Source organism: Myotis brandtii, unplaced genomic scaffold, assembly GCF_000412655.1.
Source record: "Myotis brandtii unplaced genomic scaffold, ASM41265v1 scaffold254, whole genome shotgun sequence".
NCBI lineage: Eukaryota > Metazoa > Chordata > Mammalia > Chiroptera > Vespertilionidae > Myotis > Myotis brandtii.
The window spans coordinates 525,828-543,148 of record NW_005359634.1 but is presented as its reverse complement, the minus strand read 5'-3'; the positions used below and the strand labels follow the sequence as shown (position 1 = coordinate 543,148).

Below are 17,321 nucleotides of genomic sequence, written 5' to 3'. Positions count from 1 at the left end.
GGGGGGAGGGGGGGGGAACATATGTAATACTTTCAACAATAAAGAATTATTAAATAAATAAACATGCAACCACCTTATGACTTATATGACCCAGAAATTGCATTTAATCTAGAGAAATGAAAATTTATGCTAATTCAAAAATCCTGCAAGCCAAATGTCCATCAACTGATGCATGGTGAAATAAACTGGTCCTTCCATACTCAGGAATATTGAGTTCTGGTTCAAGATGGCAACACAGGAAGAATAGGAAAATCCTAAACTCACCTCCTCCAGTGAATATACCAAATCTACAGCTATGTATGGAACAGTTTCCTCTGAAAAGTAAAATCTAGCTGAACAACAAAAACAGCACTAAACAAAAATAGCACTAAAGCTGGAGAGGCTGAGACACAATCTCTTAATAAACCCCACCCCAGGAGCAGTGACCCACACTGGGAAGAGAACTCAAAACCCACAGCTTCTTCCTGTGGAGCAAAGAGTCTGAACACCACACTGGGTACCCCAACTTTTAAGACCTGCATCTCAGAGATGAGCACCCAAAACGTCTACCCAACAGTGTTCAAGAGACCCACAAGGCTATAGTGATCTGAGAAATGGCCCTTAAATTTGCTCTCATGCTGGGACTCCCCCCAGGGTATAACACAGAAGCTGCTGATCCTGCCTGGACTTTATGTAAAAGTCTCATTTGCTAATCTTTTTTTTCCATTTTCTTTTTAAAAAAATATATTTTATTGATTTTTTACAGAGAGGAAGGGAGAGGAATAGAGAGTTAGAAACATCGATGAGAGAGAAACATCGATCAGCCGCCTCCTACACACCTCCTACTGGGGATATGCCCGCAACCAAGGTACATGCCCTTGACTGAAATCAAACCTGGGACCTTTCAGTCCGCAGGTCGACGCTCTATCCACTGAGCCAAACTGGTGAGGGCTCATTTGCTAATCTTAAAGTATGGGCCTGCGGGGCAGTCATCTAACCCAGCGGTCGCCAACCTTTCAGACCTCATGGACCACCAGTTGGCGACCGCTGATCTACCCTACACACCTAGGGGTCTGCTAGGATATATCTGGGGATGGAAGCTGGCAGGCACGAGCTGCACCAACTGTAAGTGTCATCCCTCCTCTCCCCCCAAAAAAATACCCTAGGCCTTCTGCTCATAGCTTCAGAGGGTACCCCATAGGTACCATCTTTAACCTTCCCTTCTGGCCTGCTCCAGAGAACCAGTATCTTCCAGAGAGGCTCTTTCATAGAGTCTATGCCCATATTTTTTATGTCTAATGCCCCATATTTTGTGGCTGCCACCAGGGGACAACCCTTGATCACCTGGCTCTGAAGGCAAGGAAGTCTTGCATTCCTGGTTCCCATAGGACTGTAAAAATCAGAGACAGGTCTTGGCCAACTACCATCCTCAGGGCACTGCACAGACAGCAGACTGAAACATCCCCAGTCTTTCTGAGAAGGCCTATATGCTCCTTCAGGAGCTCTGGAGGCCTACAGAGTCTCTCAGGGAACAGAGGCCAGTAGATGCAATCTTTGCACTCTTCCTCTGTCTCGCTCCAGTTACTTAGTATCTCTCCCAAAAGATGCGTACACCCTTGTAAGGCACCTTGATTTTTAAGCTGCACCAGGGGACACTTCTAGATCACCGAACTCTGGTGGCCAGTGATACTACCTACACTCATGGGTCGCAAAGGAGTATAAGCAAGGGAAAAAGAATTCTTAAAGAGCTACCACTCCCAGACCATAGCAAGAAGCAACAGACCCAGGAACTCAATCTTTTTGGCTCCTACTGACCCTCAGCTCTAACATCCCCTTCTTTGAGAAGCCTGGCCAAACCTCTCTCATCCCACAGCAGCCTTCTGTATTTAGTCGACTTTACAGTATTAATATTATTGATTTCTTCTTTAATCTCCTCTAGCACACCAAGTATTCCTAGAAAACTAGGACTATGTCTTATTTTAATCTCTGTATCCTCAATGCCTAAGAATGAAGAGTTGAATATGTGGAATAATTGTTTATTAGATTGAGCCATAGTAATACTTTATTCCGGCTCTTTCAAATAAATGGAAGTCCCTGTCTAACTCTTACATATAGTTTCCTTTGAATCATAACTCAGATTCAGAATTTTTAGGACTTATTCTCCAATGATTACACAAATTCTCTAATACAACCCACACCAATAATACCATTTTAGTACTACACTTATATAAACATATTTATGACAGTTCTCTCATATTAGAACTTCTAACAGGCAGGGAATTCTGTAATTCTTACGGACACAATAGTTATATGTCTTTAGGAAATTTATAAATACTGAGTCTTTAAAATAAACAGAACAGATGACTGCTAAAAAGAAAACCTGGGTTATTACTAGAGACCAAATTCAGCTATTAAAAGTAAATACCGCAAAGATAACATCTTTTAAAATGATAAATATCCTATCTCAGTTCTCATAGGTTTCCAGACTGACCTTCGTCTTGTTGAGCACTCTCCTTCTTCTTCGGCTACCCATCCAACATCAGCTAAAGATGCCACTGCATCCTCTCCTGGGTGACTGGGGCTCCATTCTGTTGTGGGGCTGGTAAGCTGTAAGTTATAAATAGGGAAAGATTGTCATCTGGCACCAAAATATTAGAAAAAACTTTTTAATGACCTAAATGAAAATCATCAGTTTTAGTGTTTCAAACATACGGGCAGTTTCATTTCTATTAAAGGTCCCCATGAAAGGGACCATTAGTTACATCGTATGTTGCCTAATAATGTATGATAATCTTTGAATTATAATTTACCTTTTTCATTTTTAAAAAAATATATTTTTTATTGACTTCAGAGAGGGAGACAGAGAGAGAAACAGCAATATAAGAGAGAATCATTGATCGGCTGCCTCCTGAACACCTTCCACTGAGGATTGAGCCTGCAACCCATGCATGTGCCCTGGCATGACCTCCTACTGACCCATGAGTGTAAGTAGGAATCGAACCATGACCTCCTGGTTCATAGGTAACACTCAAACACTGAGCCACGCCAGCCGGGATCAGTTTTTATTTTATAGGTCAAATGATTTAAAAAAAAACAAACACAAACTCTGGTCATCCTAAAACATTAAGAACATTTTTCAAATTTAAGCATTAAATATTTTTTCTGAAGAGATCTGGCTTAAAAAAAGTATAGGAACAAGAACAAGTAATCAATTTGTGCTAAATCTGGGAATTGTTTAAATGGATATTTATGGATATACTGTTATAATGTCAAAAATAGATTTTTTTAAATCCTTAAAGCTCATGATTTTTAAATAAAAGTATTAACTATATTAAGGAACAAAAAATACAAGTAGCAGAACAGAATTCTCTAGCTAATCTTAAACACAGAGGAAGGAACTGAGTATTTTTAAATAGATACAACAAAGAAAAAGCATGCAAGTTCTGAGATTTACCTTGAAAAATTGGAAATATAATTTAATTGAATTAAAGTTTTGTTATAATGCCTCAGAGCCACATGGTCAATGGATAATAACTTAAAAATAAACTTATCAGATTAATATAATACTTCCAACAAGTTGGATGAGGTTTAAGTGAAAAAGAATATGAAGTGATTTAAAAAGTGACTCAGTGATTGAGAGTCGACCTATGAACCAAGAGGTCATGGTTTGTTTCCCGGCCAGGGCATATGACCAGGTTGCATCCAGAAAGCAGCCAATCAATGATTCTCTCTCATCATTGATGTTTCTACCTCTCTCTCCCTCTTCCTTCCTCTCTGAAATAAATTTTTAAAATATTAAAAAATATAATTTAAAAGGCCAGAGAAATTTACTTATTAATGTATTTATCAAAAAGGTTGCCCTGATCGGTTTGGCTCAGTGGATGGAGTGTCGGCCTGGGGACTGAAGGGTCCCGGGTTCGATTCTGGTCAAGGGCATGTACCTTGGTTGCGGGCACATCCCCAGTGGGGGGTGTGCAGGAGGCAGCTGATCAATGTTTCTAACTCTCTATCCCTCTCCCTTCCTCTCTGTGAAGAATCAGAATATATTAAAAAAATAAATAAAAAAGGTTGTACCATGCCCAAACCAGTTTGGCTCAGTGGATAGAGCGTCCCCCTGCGGACTGAAAGGCCCCAGGTTCGATTCCAGTCAAGGGCATGTACCTTGGTTGCGGGCACATCCCCAGTAGGAGGTGTGCAGGAGGCAGCTGGTTGATGTTTCTCTCTCATCAATGTTTCTAACTCTCTATCCCTCTCCCTTCCTCTCTGTAAAAAATCAATAAAATATATTAAAAAAAAGAAAAGAAAAGGTTGTACCATAATCCCGTACTTTGTTTGAACCTTAATGCTATTATTGCCAGATCAAGATTTTGGAAGCTACACTTAAATAATGCTTCTTTCTCAAATGTAAAACATACCATACAAATACATAATACTAATTAGTTTTAAGTTTAAAATATCTTTAATATTATGAATAAAATGTTGACTAAACATATTAGCTGCTGGTATGTATGTGTATCCATTATGTATCGTAATTACCTAACATTATTAACCTAATAAAGTAGCATTAGAAAACTGGTATTTTAACAATAACATACTAAGAACATCAAGTATTTAAAATGCCTTAAATTGTCTTTTGGAGAGGACAGAGGTACAGGCAAGAGAGAAAACAAGATATAGTAAGAGTAGACATTTAAGAACTTAATCCTGAGCAAAAAACAATGGAATAATGGAATTAAGATGAAAAGGCTTTCAAATTACCAATGTTTTGCATGCAGTGGAATAATTGTGGTCAGAAGAGAAAAACAGTATCAGCATCAGTAAGTACATTGTCAAGGGAGATGATCAAAGAAAAATAAAAAATGAGATTAATGTACTTCTCCTTTATGCGTTTCAGAAATTTATCCATGTGTCAGTAAAGAAATATATATTCAATAAAATGGGTATGTTATACAACTGAAATAACTTTACTGAAAGTAGCATCACATCTGATCTCAATAGTCTGAGAAAACTGGTAATATTCTGTTCCTAACCATTACTGAAAGCAGAATCTATAATAATAAAAGCATAATATGCTAATTAGACCAGACAGCCAAACAACCTTTCGGACATCCTTCCGGAAGACCTTCTGGATGAAGCCAGGGCTGAGAGGGCCGAGGCAGCCGGGGCTGCAAGGGCTGAGCCCCTTGCACGAATTTCGTGCATCGGGCCTCTACTGGTATAATAATATTCCTATCTACACTAATTGACCGTACCTTCGCTACGCCAATCAGCCAATCAGAATAGTATGCAAATTAACCCAACAAAGATGGCCGTTAAATTTGCATACTGCAGGTGGGGCAGGACAGCGCAAGCCGCCATCCAGGCCTCCCATGTGTGACCCGGGGCGGCGGGGTGGAACAGCGCGAGCCGCTGCCCGCCCCGCTGCCATCAGGGCCTCCCATGGATAAGCCAGCAGGTGGTTATCCCCCGAGGGGTCCCAGACTGCGAGAGGGCACAGGCTGGGCTGAGGGACACCCCCAGCCCCTGCAGTGCACAAATTTTTGTGCACTGGGCCTCTAGTAATATTATAATAGGAAGACTCTACATGGGTTATGTGGAGATCTTTGAACATAAAGTTTCCCCAGGCCCTGTAGAGGTTCCTAGAAGACAGAGTATTAATGGGCTATTTTGTACAAACAAGAGATCATGAAATTAAAATCTGGATGATGCTTTCCTAAGGTGCTAATTCATGAAGACCTATCTGATTATAATTCTTTGATTAGAAAATAAAAATTTGTTCCGATATAGCTACTATTTTGTAGTTTGACCTCAAGATTTCTTACTTTCCCATAAGTTACAAAAATTGCCGTTTTCTTCCCAGGTATTTGTTTATAAAAGGAAGCAAAATGATACTTTTAAAATATGCCCTGGCCGGTTTGGCTCAGTGGATGGGGCGTCAGCCTGAGGACCGAGGGGTCCTGGATTCGATTCTGGTCAAGGGCATGTACCTTGGTTGCAGGAAGTGTGCAGGAGGCAGCTGATTGATGTTTCTCTCTCATTGATGTTTCTAACTATCCCTCTCCCTTCCTCTCTATAAAAAATCAATAAAATAGCCTGACTGGTTTGGCTCAGTGGATAGAACGTTGGCCTGCAGACTGAAGGGTCCCGGGTTCGATTCCAGTCAAGGGCATGTACCTTGGTTGTGGGCATGTCCCCAGTGGGGGTTGTGCAGGAGGCAGCTGATCAATGTTTCTCTCTCATCGATGTTTCTAACTCTCTATCCCTCTCCCTTCCTCTCTGTAAAAAATCAATAAAGTATATTAAAAAAAAAAAATCAATAAAATATATTTAAAAAATCAATAAAACAAAATAATAACCACTATGCTGTACACCTGAAACTAATGCAAAATAATATTAAATGTAAGCCCTAATTGAAAAATGAAATTTAAATTTAAAAATAAATTAATAAGCACTCAAAAATATAAAAGTTAACCCATTTTGTGGCAGCTTTTCAGTCTTTTATAGCATAAAGATTGAATGTTTCCCAAACTGATATCTGTAATACTTCATATATTAGACATGAGAAGTTGTTTTTGCACAAACTTTAAAAAATAAGCCAAATTATTCCATGATCTTGGTTTGTAATCATACTAAGCACTGATTATATTTAATCACTGAAATAAAACCATGTCTATACTGTGTGCTCAATGAAATGAAAAAGTTAATGATACTGTCAAGATACTTTTTTTTTTAAAGCAATTCCAGAACTGGTAAAATCTATGTTATTTCTAAAAGTGATTTATGCCACCAAAAAAAAGGGGGGTGGGTGAGGACAGCTGAAAGGGATCAATGGGGGGAAAAAAGCAGCATATGTAATACTTTCAATAAAGATTTTTTTAAAAAAAAGGAGAAGCCTAACGAAGTGTGTGGGGAAACCATAATCATTCAAAAGAAAAAATAAAACTAAAAAGTAATTATACTAATCTATAATAATAAAAGCATAATATGCTAATTAGATCAGACAGCCGAAAGTCCTTCTGGACGTTCTTCTGGACAAAGCCACGGCAGCTGCGAGAGCTGAGGGTACGTGGTGCCGGCAGCGGCAGCAAGGAGATAGGGGCGGCGCCTTCCCCTAATCGGCCCAGTCGCCTCCCACAGAGGGAGGCCAGACTGCAGCTTAGGCCCACTCCCTGCCATCATTAGGACATCCCCTGAGGGCTCCTGGACTATGAGAGGGGGCAGGCCGGGCTGAGGGACCATCCAGCCACACACACCCACCCACCCCCGTGCATGAATTTTCGTGCACTGGGCCTCTAGTCTTTTTATAAAAGGATTTTTCATACCTTTTTAAAAATTACAAAAAGGAAGAGAATAATTCTCTATTATCAAACTAGAGGGCGGGTGCACAAATTCATGTACAGGTGGGGACCCTCAGCCTGGCCAGTGATTGAGGTCTATCAGTGGCCCGGCTGACCGGGGGGAGGGACCACAGGAGGTTCGCTAGCCAGCCCCCCCCCCCCCCCAATTGGGGCCCAGGGGTAGGGGTCGCGGGAGGTTGGCCAGCCAGGGGAGGGACCACGGGAGGTTGGCTGTGGGAGCGCACTGACCACCAGGGGGCAGCTCCTGCATTGAGCGTCTGCCCCCTGGTAGTCAGTGTGTGTCATAGCGACTGGTCAACCTGTCATTCCGGTCATAACGGTCGCTTAGGCTTTTATATATATATAGATTATAATTTCAGTCCAATAGTTTAATTATATATGGATGTACAATAGTTTAATTTTTTAAATTGAAATAGTTATTGAAACAGGTTTTGATTTTTTTTAAATAATGAAACCTATTTCACAAAATGAACCATGGAAATGATAAAAGTAGTTTTTGCTTTTTTTAAATGTTAATCTAACACTCAGTTGTATGATTTTCCAATTTGAGAGGATTTTCTACTGATATATCTCAATAATAAAGTAATTGCTTATAAACAAAGTATTTCTTTTAAACCACTTTATTAAAATAATATTCTGTTAGATGTGAGTTTTTCATGAATGGAACAATGTTATGTTTGTCACAGTGCAAGTGATCATACAAAATTACCTATCTCTGTGGTCATTCACACTGTGAAAAGTATGTCATTGTTCCATTAATTAAATGATCAGGGTATCACACGAGAGTGTACAGATTGTTGGAAATGGTTATTTCCTCATATAGTTATATTATTATGAGTGGTAACATGAAATTATAGCAGTAACATGAAATCGTTAGAGATCTAATGTAAAATATAATTATACTTTAAAATACACTGATGGTTGGGTTTTGGGGTTTCTTTTGTTTTTTTAATCCTGATCTGAGGATATGTTTATTAATTTTTATTTTTTTTTATTTTATTGATTTTTTTACAGAGAGGAAGGGAGAGGGATAGAGAGTTAGAAACATTGATGAGAGAGAAACATCGATCAGCTGCCTCCTGCACACCCTCCACTGGGGATGTGCCCACAACCAAGCTACATGCCCTTGACCGGAATCGAACCCGGGACCTTTCAGTCCACCGGCCGATGCTCTATCCACTGAGCCAAACCGGTTAGGGCATATTTATTAATTTTAGAGAGAGGAAGGGAGGGAGGGAGGAAGGGGGCAAAAAGGCGAGAGGGAGGGAGACAGAGAAATATCAATTGGTTGCCTCTCGCATGTGCCCCAACTGAGGACCGAACATACAACCTAGGTTAAGTGCCCTGACCGGGAATCGAACCTGTGACCTTTTGGTGTATGGGACGACACTCCAACCAACTGAGCCACATCAGCTAGGACTGATGGCTGGCTTTAATACATTTAGTAATGGATATAACCTGACCAAAACAATAATTACAAATACTGCCACACACAAGTTTTAGAGTTTGTGTTAAAATATGTCATTAAACATATATATACTTCATAAGCCTACTGAGCTGATAAACCCCATCATCCACTGGTTGGTCCCTGTAGTATATGGTTATGGCTTCTCTTCAAACAGATTAATAACTTGCAAAGACAAAAAAAAAAAAAAAGCCCATTTCAGTTGTTGCTGAAATGTGCACTGAGTAACATAAGCATGGAATGGGAAGGACAATTCAATTAGTCAAAGACCAGTTAAGATGAAGTCAGTGCAGGCAAGGGGACTGACAATATGGAATTTTTGAAATATGATTTAGATGCCACTACTGACATGCATGGATGACTGATGGGAAGTTTGAAAAAGAAAAGGCCACTTACTGAAGGCTCCAGCAAGGTCCTGTCCTACCATGGCTATTGTTAGTAGGGGAAGAAAAACAACAGTGAAAGGAATAGAATTTATTTTTAAATCGAGGGCATTATAAAATTTTAAATTAAAATTAGTGCTTATTGATTTATAAGTATCCAAATTCCTTTCAAGAAGTGTGGAAAAGCATTTCATTCAGAGTAAAAACTCAGCAATAGTATTGTATTTTTATTTTTACTATTCTAAGCAATTCAATTGAACATTTTATACCATTTAAATAATCTAACATCCAATTATATTTGAAATATTTTACTGAAGTAACTTCAGATAATTTAAAATATTCTGACAATGTAAAACTACACTAAGGAAATTGATTCATTTAAAATGAAAAAAAGAAATATCCAAAGCATGTTCAAAAACTGAAATACTTAGAATGAAATATTTTAAAAATTCATTCTGTCTGCATGTGACTCTTCATAAAAAAACACACTGGTATGAGGATGCTCTCAGTTTCTTGCCAAAAAGAATGTACTAATAAACAGCTTCACTCTATTTTACCACCATTTGTTTATAGCTAAATACAAAATATGTATTCTTAAAATGAACACAGTAAAATAATAATCTCTAGCTTTTTTCTTACAGTTATTCCTTTTTCTTTTCTTTTTTACCAATTCCTACCATAGTAAGAAAAACTGAAAACAGAAGTTCTGTATTTTAAAATGATGACATACAGTGACACCAGTTAGGCCAAGAGGTGTACCTGTATAAAGAGCACTAATCTGAAGTATGTAGCACTCAAATATTCTAGACGAGACTCAGCTTAATGTTTGAATATTGATGCTTTCTATTGATGACACACCAAGAATGGGAGTGAGGGGGTCTGGGGTGAACAGGGAAAGGGAGAAGAACAACAAGAGAGAGGAACATGTGTGTGTCTCTCAAAATAACCTAGGAAGTAAGAAACAGTATGCCTGGGTCCAACTGTGACTCCCCAATTCCACACTTTCTATAGTAGTATTTACTCATGTTGGACTCCTAGACAGTTCAAATACATTCCACATCAATCAAGCCCCCGAATGAGCCAGAAAAATAGCAAAAATGCATTTTCAATTGTATTATTCTAAATTGCATCCTTTATGTTTTTTGAAGACTCTACATTTTTAATATTTCTGATAGATGTATTTAAAAAATAGAAAATACAGAGTAAAAACAGCCTATTTATAATAAGTAAGTAGCAGATAAAATACCCACTTTAATATTGATGTTTAATTTGAAAAGACTTAGTATACAACAAAACTGCCTGGAATTAAAAGTCTCAGTATAAACAAATGTCTTCCACTACATTCTCAAGTAAGTGACCAATATTTCTCTTACTTTACTCCTCTCCTTATGTTAATTCATCTCTTTTCAAATGCAGCTCCTGTACTAAATCTAACAGTTTTATTCTACTCATACTCTTTTCAGTGACTGAGAAACTGTTACTTCCTTCCCAGGAAATGTACTTGGTTCTAGTACTTCAGCCCACTGACTGTCAAGGCAGATTTGGGTTGCTTGCTATCAGAAAATGCTAGATTATCCCCATGTCCTGTTACATGTCTCTAGCTACATGAACACAAATGTTGAAGCAAGGTCTTCTGCCATTAGTTTAAGTAGACAAATATGTAAAAAGAAAAACTGAATGGAACTGAGCAAATCAGAAAAAAAAATTAACAAGCCTTAGTTAAAACAATAGTTATTTGAAGGAAGTTAAGTGAACTGAATTCTCAGAAATTATGCTGGAGAGATTCACTACCACAGATTTCTTCATTTTGATTATTATTTTTTAAAGCCTATTGTTTGATCAAAATTACTTATTAGAAATTTCTAAGTTGTCAGTTTCTAGATTGATACACAAAAGTTTTGCCAGTCAATTTGTAAGCAGGACTATAGCACAACAATGAGCAACCTGTTAGTCAAACTGAACAAACACTAATTGCTACCACTTACTTAGGAACAGGTTTGGGTTTTTTTTACTTCTATCTACCAGGAAGAGTGATTTATGAGTATGACAAAATATCAAATAAGCTCATAGGGACACTTTTGAACTTTTGAACGATGAGTTAAATTTATCTTCTGCATTTTATATGCCAATCTACTATTTTAAATTGGTATAGATATCTGCTGAACTTGATATTCTTAAATGTTGAACTAAAAGGTTTTGTGTATAACTCTTGTGCTAAATTAATGAAAAACAAGAACAAAGCACGCCTAACAATATACCAGCAATAAGGAACAAAAGCCCAAATCAAGAAAATAGCAATTTACCTCCAAGCAAAGAGTAGAGTTGCCCCTGATTTGGTGCTAAAGAGACTAAGACCTGAGCATTCAAAAGTAATCCTAATTCAGTGTTTGACTATCACCTCATTCAGAGAACTACAATTACCTCTGTCTTAACACAGTTGTTGCCAAGGCAATAGTTCCCAAAATTAATGCTAAGCTTTAAACAAAGGATGGGGAAATCAACTTATAAGGCATGCACAGAGACATCTAAAAATAAACAAGAGAAACAGAGTGGCTACCCAAAGAGGAAGGTGTAATAACTAAAGAAAATAATGGTGGTACCTGAATCTCCTGAAGTAATATAAAGCCTACCTTCGAGGCCACCTGGGAAGTAACAACTGCTTGGCTTCTTATGTGTTTCTAAATCCTCACATATGTATTCTTAAGAAGGGTAAATGTCTTAAAGATCTTGAATTATCACTTCTAAGAGGAACTAAGATTAGAAAGACTTTACTATGATTGATAAAAATTCTCTTTTATTTTACTGATAGTAGCATTAATAGGAGGAAAAGTTTAACAAATACTAGTAAAGCTATTTTGCCTATTTATATTCCTAATACAAACACTAATACAAAAATTTTTAAATATATAGTACCTGAAACTGAACTCTGGGACACTGGATCAGAGATAAATTAGTACCAATTTTCCGTACAATACTCCGAGATGAACCATATGGCTTCCCAGACCAAAGTACCTGAGTAAACAGAAAAAAGAAAAAAACACAAACGTTTCATTACATGACTTATAATACTATTAACACAAAGCACTAAACAATTAATTGCATAACATGCTGACGCATTAATTACGGAATCAGAATGTCTAAATGTTATGGGGAAAAAAATAAAACTTCTCAATTTAAAAAATTGTAAAATAATACTACACTTGAAGTAAAACATCATCTATTTTCATACTGTTCTGCAAAGGAAACACTATTTTACCTCTTCTGCTATACTTTTAGTTATATAATTTTACATACACATACATTTTTTAAAACTATGAGCTACTTTAACTATAATGGAATTTTCAAAACAAATCCAAAGCAGTACAAAGTTCAGAATCTGAATTTGTACCATGCAAGGTAATGCATTTTGTTTGCTACACAAGAACACTTGGCCAAGGGTGAGCAGGGGCCAAAATCCAGTTGCAATACATTTTCTTGTGAGGTCTTGTTCCCAGGGGAAAGGCCCCTTTTCCTAATGTACAAAAAGGTACTAAATGGGCTAGTGGTAACCCTAATGAGCAAAATTTTCCCAGACGAAATCATAATACACAGAGGATATTGTGCTATCCTTAAAGTAAGAACAAAAACAAACCCCCAAAGCAAACAAAAAACATACACATGTAGAATGTTAAATTATTACAAATTGTACCTTGAAACTTCTCCCCACGTATATGATCTTTCCTTAAAGAAAAAAAACTATCCGTTTTGAGTGCTACACTTGAAAGCCTAGACAGAAGAGGAGGTAAAGAGAGGCAGTATGCTATTAAAAGCAATTTAAAAAGAAAAGAATGAGATTGATATGATTATATTTCATTCATTAAACTTTAACATTCAATTATATCCTAAAATTAATTAAACAGTACCAAATCAGCTGAAATGTATTCTAAGCAATGGACACCAATCCCCTTTTAAAGTCACTCCATGTATAATGAACAACATAAACTGATGACAAAAAACAGATCCAGAGACAGAGAAGCATCGATCAGACCGTCAAACCTCGAGGAAAGGTAGGGGACCAATGGACATAAACACTAGGAGGGTGAGGGCATGAGTGGAGAGGTGGGGTGGGGGAGATAAGGACACATGTAATACCTTAATAAAGAAATTTTAAAAAATCAACCACACAAAAAAGTTACTCCATGGAAATTCTAATTTAAAGAATGAAATGACTCTAATATAAACAGTATGACCAAGCAATAAATGTTATTGTAAACAGTGGTACCTCCAATACATAACCCAAAGTAGACCTTTACAGCATTCTAAAAGTATGCACAAATCAAAACGAGCATAGAAGAAATCTGATTTCTTAGATTTTAGCAACCAAGTCTAATTTAGGGATAACAGTATGAGTTAAAGTGAGGATCAAGGGGGAATATATATGATACTTCTGGCATCTGCCTCAGCCGTTATGTGATTCTCCTGATGATGTTCAAAGTTTCACTTGACTGTTACCTGGGAGAGGTCCTGTAACCTACAACTAGCTACTATAACCAACAAAAACTATAACTCTTGCTTTGGAAATATAAATTTAAAAGATAGTACAGATTGAAAAGTTGGTCAGTAAAAAAAAAAAAAAAAAAAAAAAAGTTGGTCAGTAGAAAGACATCAATATTGAAATATGAATATTAAACAAAGAATATGAAGCAAAGTTACCCTGATGCTTAGAAAGGAATTACCTGTAGTTCAGGAACTCAATTTATGCCTACCAATGTTCATATAGGGGATTATCACATGAATACTACCAATAACACACAAGGACTAAGAGAAGGAAAAATATCTCACTAAAGGACAATGAGAAGCACTACAATTTTATAAGGTCAAGAAAAAATAAAAACATGGGCAAGTAATTCTAAAACAGTATTTAAGCAAACTCTTTACCTTATACTTGTTCATAGGTCTTGATCTTTTAAAAATAAATCCATAGGGCAATAGTATCTATACTTTTCAGTCATTTCTCTTCTCGAGTCTTTTGTTTAGTCACAAGTCAAAATTCTATGATATAGGAGTAGAACACTATGCATCACAATATGACAACTACATAGAGTCTAAAGCAAATCTCATCCCTCCAGTAAGCAAAGATCTTAACTGGAGATGAAGAGGACAAAAGCTAACAAAGAAAAATTTAGAAAGTATTTGCCAAGGTCAGGAACTAATATTTCTGCCAGCTTTTAGCATTGCTTGCTATGGCATGCTTCAGGACTGTTTCAACTACTAGGTATTACCTTCCCATCTGCTTAATATCAGAAGGAAAAAAATACCAGCGGCTTCTACAAGAGAAGGTAAACAAAGACTGAGCTTCTACTTATAAGGAATAAGTAGACTATTTAGGTTTATACAAAGTTAAAGGAAGTAAAAGAACAGATTGCGCCCTGACCAGTTTGGCTCAGTGGATAGAGCACAGGCCTGCAGACTGAAGGGTCCCAGGTTCGATTCTGGTCAAGGGCATGTACCTTGGTGGCGGGCACATCCCCAGTAGGAGGTGTGCAGGAGGCAGCTGATTGATGTTCCTCTCTCATTGATGTTTCTAACTCTCTATCCCTCTCCCTTCCTCTCTGTAAAAAATCAATAAAATATGTTCAAAAAAAACCAACAGATTGCTTTATGTGATTATTTTTTCAAGTATACAAAGTAGACTAACAAAATGTTCTCCTGTTACTTGTGAATTGCATAGCAGTTAGCACCAAGAAATATGAAGTGACTATGTAAGCTAATGACTGGGATATTTAGAAAGGAGAAGAGCCATAACCTTTCCTGGATTATAGGAAAAAAAGTGAGCAGCTAACTTCCAGGAACTCTAAAACTAGGCCTTTATTTTTTCCTTTTCAGTTTTCATGGAGGGGGAGAAATTATAGATGGCTATGAAGAAATAACGAACAGATGGTATTGAAAAGTCACCATCTGTACCCTGGGAGGCTGTATGGGAGTGCATCTCCTACCCTAACGGTGGCTGAACTGTCTTGTCAATATACTTGTTTGGAGAAGGAAAGAGTTTCTCTAAAGATAAACTGTCATTACTATTTTTTCAGATGTAAGAGAAAGGGCAAGGAGAAAACTGTCATTACTAGACAAGTCAATGTCATTAATAAGAATTCAATCCCATTAAGAAGCAATTAATTAATAATTTATAAGAACTGATAAATAATCTAATAATGAATCTCTGTGTGTGTGTTTTCATGTCTGTGTATAGTAATGGCAGTCCATAACATTTAGCAACAGTGTTGAAAGTGATGACAGCAAGGAGAAGGATGACACAGGAAAGCAGTTTGGTGTTTTTTTAACATTGGGAAATGCTACTGTAGAAGTGTTGAAGTGTGAAGCTGGAATCTGAAGCTGTCATGTGTCTCATCATAATGACTGCACTCAAGTTTTATGTGGTAATTTATTTGTTATAAACTGATTTAATCTCCACTATTATTTGAGATGCACCATTTAGCAGGAAAAAGTATAAATTTAATTCTAAACAGAGATTTTTCTCAATATACACCATTTTAAAAATATATTTTTACTGATTTCATAGAGGAAGGGAGAGGGAGAGAGAGAAAGAAATATCAATGGAGAGAGAAATCATTGATCGGCTGCCTCCTGCATGCCCCCCGATCGGGATTGAGCCCATAACCCAAGCATGTGCCCTGACCGGGAATCGAACTGTGACCTCCTGGTTCCTAGGTCTATGCTCAACCACTGAGCCACACCGGCAGGGTTCAATACATACCATTTATATATAATATTAATACAAGGGTTCTTACTACTGGGGCTCACATATCCCTGAAATTACATGCAAAATAGTGTGCATATACAACATTTTACTGGAAGAATGTCAATGCCATTATAAAATTTTTAGGGAGTCTAGGACCAAACAAGTGAAAATTCTTAATTATAAGGAAGCCAAGAGAAAATTAAAAGTGTGTGCTGAGGAGAGGCGGGTAGAGATAAAGATGAAACTCTTGTAACAATTTCAAAATTCTCAAATGAAGGTAACAATTCCTTCAGTTTTCTTCCTTATTCTGAACTCCTAGCTACATTCACATTCATCTTCCAAAGAACAAAAGAAAACAAGGGTACAATTTATAAGTATTACTGGAAATATATTCCTAATACAAATTAGATATTTGCTATAACTCTTTTCAACATAAAATACTGAGATTAATCAGAATCACATTAACTTCATATTACTCTTTAGGTCTCTATTTTAAAAATATTTTTGATTAAGGACATAAATATAATAGACTGAGAAGAAAGTTTGGAACAATCTGAATATATTATTTTAAATTCAAAAAAATGTTGAGGCAAATGGAAGGCAGTAAAGAGGTCTTGGCAGCATATAGGCCTGGCTTTAAAAGTAGGTTCTATTAGAAAAATAAACCTATATAATTTTATTATCCAACTAGAGGCCCGGTGCATGAAATTTGTGCACTGTGTGTGTGTGTGTGTGTGTGTGTGTGTGTGTCCCTCAGCCCAGCCTGCACCCTCTCCAATCTGGGACCCCTTGAGGGATGTTCGACTGCCCATTTAGGCTCGATCCCACCCTGAACAGGCAGTCAAACATCCCTCTCACAATCCAGGACTGCTGGCTCCTAATCGCTCGCCTACCTGCCTGATTGCACCTAACTGCTTCTGCCTGCCAGCCTGATCACCCCCTAACCACTCCTCTGCCAGCCTGATCGATGCCTAACTGCTCCCCTGCTGGCTCGATTGCCCCTAACTGCCCTCCCCTGCCAGCCTGGTCACCATAACTGCCCTCCCCTAGGCCTGGTCACCCCTAACTGCCCTCCCTTGCAGACCTGGTCACTCCCAACTGCCCTCCTCTGCTGGCCCGGTCACCCCTAACTGCCCTCCCTTGCCAGCCTGGTCACCCCTAACTGCCATCCCCTGCAGGCCTGGTTGCCCCCAACTGCCCTCCCCTGCAGGCCTGGCTGCCCCCAACTGCCCTCCCCTGCCAGCCTGGTCGCCCCCAACTGCCCTCCTCTGTAGGCCTGGTCACCCCCAACTGCCCTCCCCTGCAGGCCTGGTCCCCCACAACTGCCCTCCTCTGCAGGCCTGGTCCCCCCAACTGCCCTCCCCTGCAGGCCTGGTCCCCCCAACTGCCCTCCCCTGCAG

General features: G+C 38.2%; 1 protein-coding gene across 1 annotated transcript in view; it reads right to left on the bottom strand.

Moving 5' to 3' along the window:
• MTFR1 (mitochondrial fission regulator 1) overlaps window positions 1-17,321 on the bottom strand; it is a 60,234-nt gene that overhangs the window by 14,103 nt on the left and 28,810 nt on the right. Inside the window, exons 3-4 of the mRNA XM_014541010.1 lie at window positions 12,099-12,197; window positions 2,471-2,586 (exon numbers count right to left, since the gene is read on the bottom strand). Of these exons, the coding sequence (XP_014396496.1) occupies window positions 2,471-2,586; window positions 12,099-12,197 (215 nt within the window). The remainder of the gene's footprint in view (window positions 1-2,470; window positions 2,587-12,098; window positions 12,198-17,321) is intronic.